This window comes from Eretmochelys imbricata, chromosome 2 (genome assembly GCF_965152235.1).
Source record: "Eretmochelys imbricata isolate rEreImb1 chromosome 2, rEreImb1.hap1, whole genome shotgun sequence".
NCBI classification, from domain to species: Eukaryota; Metazoa; Chordata; order Testudines; family Cheloniidae; genus Eretmochelys; species Eretmochelys imbricata.
The window spans coordinates 15,835,286-15,845,786 of NC_135573.1; the positions used below are offsets into that span (position 1 = coordinate 15,835,286).

The 10,501-nt window shown below is 43.1% G+C and overlaps 1 protein-coding gene across 1 annotated transcript in view; it reads left to right on the forward strand.

The window, feature by feature from the left end:
- Nucleotides 1–6,058, forward strand: part of ST3GAL1 (ST3 beta-galactoside alpha-2,3-sialyltransferase 1) — a 29,929-nt gene extending 23,871 nt beyond the window's left edge. Inside the window, exons 4-6 of the mRNA XM_077808829.1 lie at nucleotides 1,814–1,859; nucleotides 4,936–5,055; nucleotides 5,885–6,058. Coding sequence (XP_077664955.1) covers nucleotides 1,814–1,859; nucleotides 4,936–5,055; nucleotides 5,885–6,058 — 340 coding nt within the window. The remainder of the gene's footprint in view (nucleotides 1–1,813; nucleotides 1,860–4,935; nucleotides 5,056–5,884) is intronic.
- Nucleotides 6,059–10,501: the final 4,443 nt, after the last annotated feature.

Genomic DNA, 10,501 nt, shown 5'->3' on the forward strand with positions numbered 1-10,501 from the left:
CCTCCCTCAAATCAGTTTATGCCTACTAGCTTGTGTGGTTCAGCCTGAAGGCTTTGCTACAGGCCAGGCACACTGGGGCTGGAAAAGCCCCATATTCAATTTGAATGCTCTCTCCTTCAAACCCAGCTTGTGCCCTCCTTTGGCAATTCATACCTTAGTCATGATTTGTCTCTCTCCCTTCTGTATTTTAGATGCTCTTGCTTTCCTTTCTACCAGGGTGCATATATTGTGCAAGATCTGGAGTATACGATAGGCCCTCGAAATGCAGGAACATATGACTAACACTAGTTCATGCCCATTGATCTTCCCCGTCTCCCGAAGTCCATTCTCTTCATTCGTCTGCCGACTCTTGTAACTCCTAGCTAGGGAGCACTCTTGCCTTCGCCGTCCCGAATATGACCTGAAACTGCCAAGACTTCCCCTGTTGACTCTGGTAACTGTCTACACTACGGGGATGATAGCAGCATAGAATCATAGAATATCAGGGTTGGAAGGGGCCTCAGGAGGTCATCTAGTCCAACCCCCTGCTCAAAGCAGGACCAATCCCCAACTAAATCATCCCAGCCAGGGCTTTGTCAAGCCTGACCTTAAAAACCTCAAAGGAAGGAGATTCCATCACCTCCCTAGGTAACGAGGTGGCACCATAACTATATCAGCATAACCCCGTAGGGTGAGTGCAGGCTACACCAATGGAAGGGGTGTTTCCATCATGGTAGGAGCAGCACCTCACCAAGCGATGGGTAGCCGGGTGGATGGAAGCACTGGATTTTTCACGCCCCTGAACGCCGAAGCTATGTTGATCTAAGTTTTGAGTATAAGAAGAAACAGCAACAAAGGATAATAGAGAAGGGCTAGATAAACAGATTAATATAGGCATGAGTTAAAACTAGGAATGAGTTAAAAATATACCTAATAATAAAAAAGAGTAAAAAATAAACTCTAAACATTTAGATCCAACCAATAGGAATCTTGCGGTGGTTTCCTTTCCCTCCTTGGTGGTTTATTCAGATGGTGAGCTCTTTAGAGTGAGGCTCTGTCTTGTTATGTTTTAAGGCAAGGATCTAGCATAATTTAGGGTGCATTCTGAACAACAAATGAAACCAAAGCGCCAGTGTGCTCTTTCTTCAAGAAAACTCACAGATACTTTACATGTATATGTGTTTTGGGATCCCTGCACACATGTGACCAGTAGTATTATACCAGAATGGCTTGTGCCTGTGATGCAGAGGAAATCAGGCTTTTCTTTCTGAACACAGGACTCTGGCCTTCGCCAACCCCAGGGACTTGCAAGCACAACTGTAAGATCTAGCCACCAAGATCTTTACATTAGCAGCTGCTGGCAACTTCTGATTCTTCCCAGCTGTTTGAGAGGGGAGGGACAATGTTCTGAGAGCATGTGGGATGGGGCCATATACCGTGAGTGATGGTGTGGACGGTAACTGCCTTTCTATTACTAACAACCAAATAATATCTCTACGCATCCGCTGAAAGTAACGAATCCTTATCCAGAACAATTAAGAGGGAGGGGGTCTCCCCCTAGTGGTGAAATGTATGCAAGCCATGCATTAGGCTGAAAACAAAACTCCACAGTTAAGGTGCAATTCTTTTCTGTGTGGTCATCTTTCAATGAGATGTTGAAATGGTAGCGTATTTTCCATGAATTTGTTATATTTGTTATTTTCAGTCACCATTATTCTTATTTTAACTTCTTCCTGATAAATTTTTTTAAGAATATACTCCTTTTTTTTTTTTTTACTTTAAAATGCACCTTTCATTTGACTTTTACTAATCTGGCTATATTTTTCTTGAACAGCACATATGTTCCGGTTCCACGTAAAATCAAAGTGAAAAGAGACAAGGTGAGTTGTGTCTGTTTGTTTACTCTGTTAATCATCCTGCGGAAATTGCTGCGACAAGATATTCTTGGGACAAAAAGCTTGGGAGGATCCAAAGAAGTGTGCAAGTAATTACGCAAGCAATAAAAATACCCACAGTTACATTTTTAGCTAGGGTAAAAATGTACAGCCTTGTGACTCAGCATTAACTAACTCAGGTTAGGAGGAAACTTGTGCCGTTTCTGCCCATTATTAAGGTTTTATAGCTTCCTCTGGTACTAATCAGAAACATCTGGCCTATTGGTCTGATCCAATCCAACGATTTCTGTGTTTCTGTTGACATAGACTAACATCTTAGAATAGCACCTATTTAAACACTGAACAAAATATACAATGTTTAGTTTTCAGTCAACAATTGTGCATGATTTTTTTTCTTTTTTTAATTAAATTGCTTGAACACAAGGGATGATTCTCATTTTCTAGGACAGGAGTTCTCAATCTTGTTTCCGTCACTCCCCCCAACTTATTTTTTAACTCGAAGCCCCTGTCTTATACCATGAGACTTTCCAATGTGCTCTAGATGGAGCTGGGGTCATTTAGTATATTGAGTCCAATAAAGGGGATTCTGCTTTAAATAAATCAGCCGTTTGAGTTGGCAGTCTAACGGTGCATAGGCCAGGAAACCTTTCAAAAGCACATACCTTATTATTCACAAAATTTTCAGGCAGTATTCTCAATTTCAGCACTGAAGAGTGCTAGTGGGGTTGTGACTCTGTGATCCAGTTTGCAATGCCACTCAGTGAAATTTGGCCCAGCTGCCCCGCCCCCCACCCCCACCATGACAGAGGGGCAGAGAGGCAAAATTTCAGTGAGTGGCATTGCAACCCCATGAGTGTGTAGGAAGGGTTGTCACCCTCTACCCCACCCCAGAAAGTTTGGTATGCCTCCCCAGGAGAGCACCCGCTCCTCACCCCCACCCCATTGAGAACTGCTCTTCTAAGGAACTCCTTTTTTGTACACACAAGAGGAAGACAGGTAAACTTTAAACAAATCAGAGGATGAAGTCAATGAAAAACTCCTAATGATTTCAATGGCCATTGGATGAGGCCTACAGAGCATAGTCAGCCGGGGAATTCACTTACCATAAAGAGGTCAAACAGATGTTTCATGCTTCGGGGAATACCTTGAATACTACATGATTTCACAGGTGAACGATGGGTCATTTCACCTACCTTTGATTTCAGACTACTGCTGGAGGAGGATTGATTTAGTCTGGTATTGTGTGTTCCAAATCCACTGTAGAAAAGCTTGGGTAGCGTGCAATGGGTATGGGGAGTAATTAAAGGCAGAGAGAATCAAACCTTTATTTTCAGATAGCCATTGCAAGCCTTTGGAGTCCTTTAAGCAGGAGACTTTCAGAAGCACCAAAGCAGTTTACGAGCACAAGTGCCATTGAAGGGAATAGAACTTGTGCTCCTAAACCCCTTAGGCACTTCTGAAAGTCTCTCCCTAAAACTACAAGTATGGTCTTGGAGTCTTAAAATTCCAGCTGCCCTAAGGGAATGGATGGGGTTTTGAAACAAACATTCCTTTCCTGCAAAGTAGGTGGAGATTGAATCTTCCAGTGTCGTGAACTGTCTCCTCCTTAGGCACTGTTCCTCAATATAGACAGAAGAGGATAGAGGTTCTTGAATTTGATCCCATGTATCTGTTTGATTTTTTTATCATATATTTAAATTAGAAAAATACAGTGAATCTATTTTAGGTATGCAAATAATTCATGGTCCCATCACTGCTAAAATGTAGGGCCCACCTTTAGAAACATGCCGGGAAGCATAATCTAGTGGTTAAAGCACTATGAGTCAGGAGACCTGGGAGCTGCCACAGACTTCAGTGTGATCTAAGGCAAATCCCTCTGCCTCAGTTCTCCCAATGTAAAAGAGGGGGAAATGATGCTACCGTAGGTCCCTATCTGTCATTAATGAATCTTCACATCTGTAAAGCTCTTTTGAGCTGCTCTAAGAGAAGGCATTAAGCTACCATTATTATAGAATACAGGCCCTGGGCGTAGCTGGAAAAATCAGAAGTCATCCCAAGTGGCTTTTAATTGATGTGCCAAGCTATCCAGCACCTTGGCATTGCTTAGCCATAATAGCCCAGTTCAGAGTTGCATCCTCCAAGACCATGGCGCGGAGCTGGGAAGGAAGTGACACGATTTCTTCAGCTCTTCTCTTTCCCTCTCCTATTTACACCATCCAAGGAAGGGGAAGACAGTGAGGGTTTCAGGTAAGGAATGACAAAGGGTGCTGAGGCAAATTAAGGCTGTGTGGTGGGTCCTGACAGAGAGAACAGCAGCAGCTCAGAGCATCAGTGTAGAAATAGGCGTCCTCCCCCACCATGGAAAATGTAAAACACCCAGTGGGAAGATATTACACAGAGATATCAGCAATTAACCCCTGACTCTCTGTAAAAAGGCAAACCTGAAGCTAACCAGATAACTTGCTGTCCCTCCCATCACAAACTCAGCATGGAAGGGCCAAGCGGGCTGGAATGGAAAACCCTAGCCTTAGCCAGCATTGCAAATGATGAAGGTGTGAGGAGTGGATGTTGCCTTTCCACTCTCTTCTGAATAGGGAGCAGCCCCACAGGGAAGGGGCACTGACTGTCCAGGGGCTGTTCTGGGCCTGAGTCTGCCAGTGCAGCCCGGGAATGGGGGATGATGGTCTGGAGGAGTTGCCAAGCACACCTCTGCCGAGACTCTGCCCTGAGGGAAGGATTTGGGGCAATGCATAGAACAGGAGCTATTACACTTGCTGCTCTTTGGAACTTTCTAGCCAGAAACCTCTATGTGCTCTGTACATATTAATCTGCCCCATAATTCCCCTGTGAGGCAGGTGAGTGTGACTGGAGCTGTACAAAAACAGAGGTTAAGGAACTTGCTTAGAACCACACAGTGAGACTGAAGCTGAGCCAGGAATAGAAGTCCAGGCCCAGATCCTCAGCTAGCGTAGGTGGGGAGAATAATTCACCCTAACTGTGCTGTTAGGGAACAGCCAGTGTTTCTTACGAACTATGAATGCAACTCTCCGATTCTCCACAGATCCTGGTCTATCACCCAGTTTTTATCAAATATGTTTATGACCACTGGCTGCAGCATCATGGAAGATACCCCTCGACAGGCATTCTGTCAGTGATATTTGCACTCCACCTATGTGATGAGGTAAAGACCAAACTGTTCCATTCCTTGCTTCAGTGTACACTGATACTATGTTGGGGTCAAGGGCTGTAATTATAGCAGATGCTAACATGAGATCCCTAGATCATTTGTTCATCTTTATCAGCCTCTTTCCATCTTCGCTTCCTCTGACTTCAAGTTTCCTTCAGCGTTTATGATTTCAGCTGTTAGACAAGATGTGTCTTTGACCCAGAGTCGGAAATAACATGGAGACAGTCGCAAATATAAGTGAATTCTCAGACAAAACAGAAAAACATGATTAAGCATTAGGGTTTGAAGTGCATTTCAGAGGAGTCCAATTAAACACAAGAAGTCCTCAGCCTGCTTGATCTCATGTAATCTATATGCCCCTTCTGTGTATGGCCGATGGCCAGTTTCCCAGTGCCTTTTGCTTTCTGGGCCTGGGAGTTTATACATTAGGGACAATTCCCTCCACTACAGGAATTACTGTGTGAAATTCTCTAGCCTGTATTATGCAGTTGGAAACACGCTGGGGGCTATGAGGGACACATTGTATAGGCTGGGGAAGGTTGTGCCTCCCCAAACTGCCCGGTGTGGCCCCACCCACACTTCTCTCCAAAGCCCTGCTTGCCCTTGGCCGCAGCCCAAGCTGATTGCTCCTCTTCAGGGAAGCAGAGTGCTAGGGCTAGGGCAGCCGGGACTTGGGGTGGCTACCACAATATCAATAATAAATAAAAACAATGTGGAAAAGGTTGAGAATCACCAGAGTTCCCTCAAAATGTCAATTAAGAACACACCAAGCTGAAGGCAAAGTCTTTCAGGATGTAACATTTTTCATTCTCTCTCTTGTTAGGTGGATGTGTATGGTTTTGGAGCAGACAGCAATGGCAACTGGCATCATTACTGGGAAAACAATGGTTCCGGGGGGGCTTTTCGGCGAACCATGGTCCATGATGGGGATTTCGAGTCCAATATCACTTTGACTCTTGCCTCTGTTGACAAAATACGTTTTTTCAAGGGCAGATGACCCTTACCACAGGCAGGGATTTGTGGCTGCAATTTCCAGCAGGGGGCAGTTACTGAAGTGTTTGAAGAGGTTTATCGAAGATTATCTTGGGAGCTGACCATATTTGACGATCAGACTCTGCAGCTGAGGAAGTGTGTCTCATTGAATGAAAGTAGCATGCGGTAGTGGTTCCATACTGCACTTGACTTCCTTATGTCAGAATTGGGGACCTAAGGATCAATTATGGGGAATAAATGATGTGCGGAATCACAGGGGATGTATGGACTTATTAAATCTTGAAATACTGGGAGAGATGTGCCTATTGCTGTTAGGGTAAACTAGGGGAATTTTCTAGGAATTACTGTATGTGTGTGTGCTTTACTTGCATAAGGCAGGAACGCCCTGAAGAGGAGAGGTGAAAACAGCTTCCTGAATGTCCCATCAACATGGCTGGCTGTGAACACTGTAGTAAGGATTACCTCAGAAGAACATGTTCACTTATTCTGCTGTTGATCTTTTCTTTAAACCATCTCTTCTCTTCACTGTGTCATTTCTGGTTCTGCATTGTATTATGGACAAAGGTGATGTACCTGACTTGCAGGGAGTAATGGCTACTTTTGGCAACATATCCACATCTAGAAATTCTGGATCAAATCCTTCATCACCAGTTAACTGCATATTTTAATGTAGCATCCTACACAGCCATAATGAGACAAAGAAAAACAAAATAAGATTGTGATTGAAAATGCCAGCAAAAATGCCCTTTTTAGCCACTGGTTTGTTTGGGTTTCTTTAAATATAATTTTATTTTATTTTCTGATAGGTACTCTGAATGCTAATTTTTGTTGAATACATTCAAGGTAGCGCAGTGGACATTTTTTTTTCTTTCAGTGGTTTACATGTGCCTTTTATATTTCTGCAACAGATGTAATTTTTTTTAAAGACGAAAATCCCTAAATTAAACTTTTTATAGGAAAAAAAAACAATTAACCAAAGCTTAGTCTCTACATGGTATCATTTTGTATTCTAAACTAATAATGACATCTCCTGTATTCTACTTGACAAGGGGAAAAAAACAAGGGTAGTTTTTAACAGTAACTTTCACCTTTAAAAAAAAAATCCAAAAGTTGATAGGAAATTTTTTACTCTATTTTTTACAACTTAGAAGGCGATATCTATTTAAATGTATTTAAGTGAAAGTATCAGGTATAAGGATGTGAGCTATAGGAGTGAACAGAACTGTATGGGCATCTACCAGGGCATATCCTCTATGTACAGATTCTGTGGTATGATCCAGACCTCGGAAAGATTTGTGTCTTTAGGCAAATGCATATGTTAACAGCATTACTTCTATGCAGCAAGGGGTGCATAAGAAATGTTGTACTGGGGACTTTGCACAGATTCTTCCTAAAATCTGTTTGACCTTCATTTCTGTTGTTCGTTGATATTTTAAACATGAGTTAAAGTATGAAATTGGGAGGGGAGGGCGATTTGAGGATGGTAGCCCTTGCTTCATAATATCATGAAGATGGGATTCAAGTAATCTATGAACCATATCCAGTGCCAGTCTCCCCACTGAACTTCAGTGGGCTCTGGAGCAGATCCTGAAAGAGCTGCTGGGTTGATATTTTTCTTGTTTGTTTTTTTTCCTTGTTTCTTTCTTTGTTTTTATTTTGTTTTGTGGCGACTGGAATCTGTGGTAATTAAACACGCACACACACCACTCTGAAGTCAATGGAGTTTTGCCACTGACTTCAATAAGGCCAGTTTTTCAGACCCCCATTTTTGCTCTGTCTGGTTTTTATGAGTGTGTTATCATGGCAACACTAACCCTAAGCCTTACAATGTCATGGCAAGATCAGTCCAATTCTCTCTATTTATGACCTCCATCATCCAACCACTTGCCAATGGGAGTAACTTTACACACACAAGCTGGCCCACTAGAGTCATAGAACATGAAGGACAAGCTTCACACACTTCATTTTCACACTAGCGGCCAACCTTTTCCATAACAGGACACTCCCCCACACACCCATGACTCTCCATCCATTTACCCATAACACCCTCCCTTTAGCAATAGGCAAGGTCAGAGTTCTCGAAATCCAACAACTGTTAGTAACCCTGACATTAAGAGCTGCTGTCCTAGAAAGATGGCCAAGAAAGCCACTCACATGCATGTTTCCAGGATAAGCGCATGATTCTGCAGTTGTAACAAAACTTGTTTTCTCTTCTAAAATCACTTTGTAGAAGAATGAACAATATCCACCTGAATCATATTTTTGATATTACCACTTTTTAATAATGATTATTATAATTCAGTGTTTCCCAGTCAGGTGACAAACTACCCTCTTTCCCTCAAAATGGTTGCTTTAAAAAAAAATACTCTGAGAATTTGATAACAGCAGTGTAATGTTTTCAGCCTGTGCTTGGGTGGCTGGGTTTTGCAGAAACTTGTACAACTTGAACACTGTTTTTGCATTTCTTTTATAAACGAGAGAGTTTGCTGATAAATTCCCTGTATATTTAAGTCATTTCTGGGGGAGACTTTCAAAGGCGCTCCTGGCAGTTCAGCAGCGAACTGCCATTGGGTTGTAATAGAAGTTGGCAGTTTGGAGTCAAACTCCAACTGAAAATCAGTGGGATCTGATTATCTAACTTCCAGTTTGCTCTGTTCATCCAGCTGGTTTCTAGGAGGCAGCAACAGAAGCCACTGGAGAATTCCATTCCCACCGCCAGTATTTTCAACTGACTTCCTGCTAGGAACTGAGAACGGTCTTTAAAAAAAAAAAAAAAAAAAGCTATAACATTAAATCTTGAACTGCATTTGCTACCAATGCAAAATTTCCAAAGCACTTCTTGATTGTGTGGTTTGTTTTTAACCAAACTGAATTTCTTGAACACTTTTTTTTTTTTTTTTTGGTCTCCAGATGCTTCTTCCTATTTCTCTTTCCTTGGAGCATAGTGATTATTATCGTCATTTCTGTCTGATTGAAGGGAGTCTGGGTCACTCATACTTTGACATTTTATTTATTGTTGAAGTTTTCAATTCAGTAAGAATCAAAATAAATTTTTTATTATAATCAATCAGATTGTCAAAGATATATCTATCTGTGCACCCTTGACTGCTATGTATCAGAGTGGTGTTGTCATGAATTCCTCAAGGTAGTCTCCTATAATGGTCACTGTAACTGGGTCTTACTCTGCCAGAGTTTCTTTCCTTCTCCCACTCAACCAAACCATCATAACTCAAGCCTGCTCTCCCCTTCAGTTTAACTCATATTTAGAATCATGAGAGCAGCCGTATTGGGTCAGACCAAAGGTCCATCTAGCCCAGTACCCTGTCTTCTGACAGTGGCTAATGCCCGGCACCCCAGAGGGAATGAACAGAACAGGTAATCAAGTGATCCATTCCCAGCTTCTTGCAAACAGATGCTAAGGACACCATCCCTGCCCATCCTGGCTACTAGCCATTGATGGACCTATTCTCCATGAATTTATCTAGTTCTTTTCTTAATCCTGTTAAAGTCTTGGCCTCTGCTTTCTCCAGACAATCCATTCCACCAGCAATCCATTCCACCCCTTATGGCCTCCTTAATTCTCTCTTGCTTCAGGTAGCTCCAGGCTTTTGCCTTTGGCTAGCAGGGAGAGCTTCTTCCCTGCCGTCTCTGGATCCCATGCAGAAGCATCTCTACAGGCAGTTAGGTTTACTCCCATTACCCTTATATCAGATCCCAGAACACTCTGAGCAGGGAAGCTCTGCCAAGCCCACTCTGAGTCTCTTTAGCAAACCCTCCCCTAGTCTCTGACGGAGCAGACACACCCTGTCCTTGAGCTACCATCATATGGACCATGTCTCATAGTATGTCAGCCAAAAAACTCCCAACTCCTTAGGTAATAAGGTTATATCCTCTAGGAGAGGTGGCCAGGCCAAACCTGAGTGATGCTACAGCCCTAAGCTCCACTCACTCAGATTTGGAAGGGATGGGCATATGGGCTCATGGGTCAGGCTGCTGGTGTGTAGTGGGGATGCCGAAGAGGTGAGTCAGGCAGGGGGTTGGGCAAACCTCCCTGAAATCAGTTTGAAAATGTTGGCCAGAATGGCTACCATCACATGACCCCTAATTGCCTGACCCAGCCCCATCACCTGGGATGTAGACAAATAGACAGGCCTGAGCCCAACTCTTCTTAAAGGGCCAGCCCAATTGTGACTGTTGCCTATTGTGATAGGCGCTGTCAGGACTGGCCTTTTGAACCCATTAAGGCTTTTTGTCTGCATTAAGCTTTACACAGGTTTGCCCACAAAGGGTTCCTTATTGGGTGTGACGTTCCCCTCTGATGTTATCCGGACTGGTGATCTGCTAGGTCACTCCAATCCTTGACTCTGGAAGCCAGCCTTACCCTATTCTGCTGTGAGAACCCCCACTCCTGGGCTGTTCATGCACAGCCTCTGGCATGTAAGCTGCC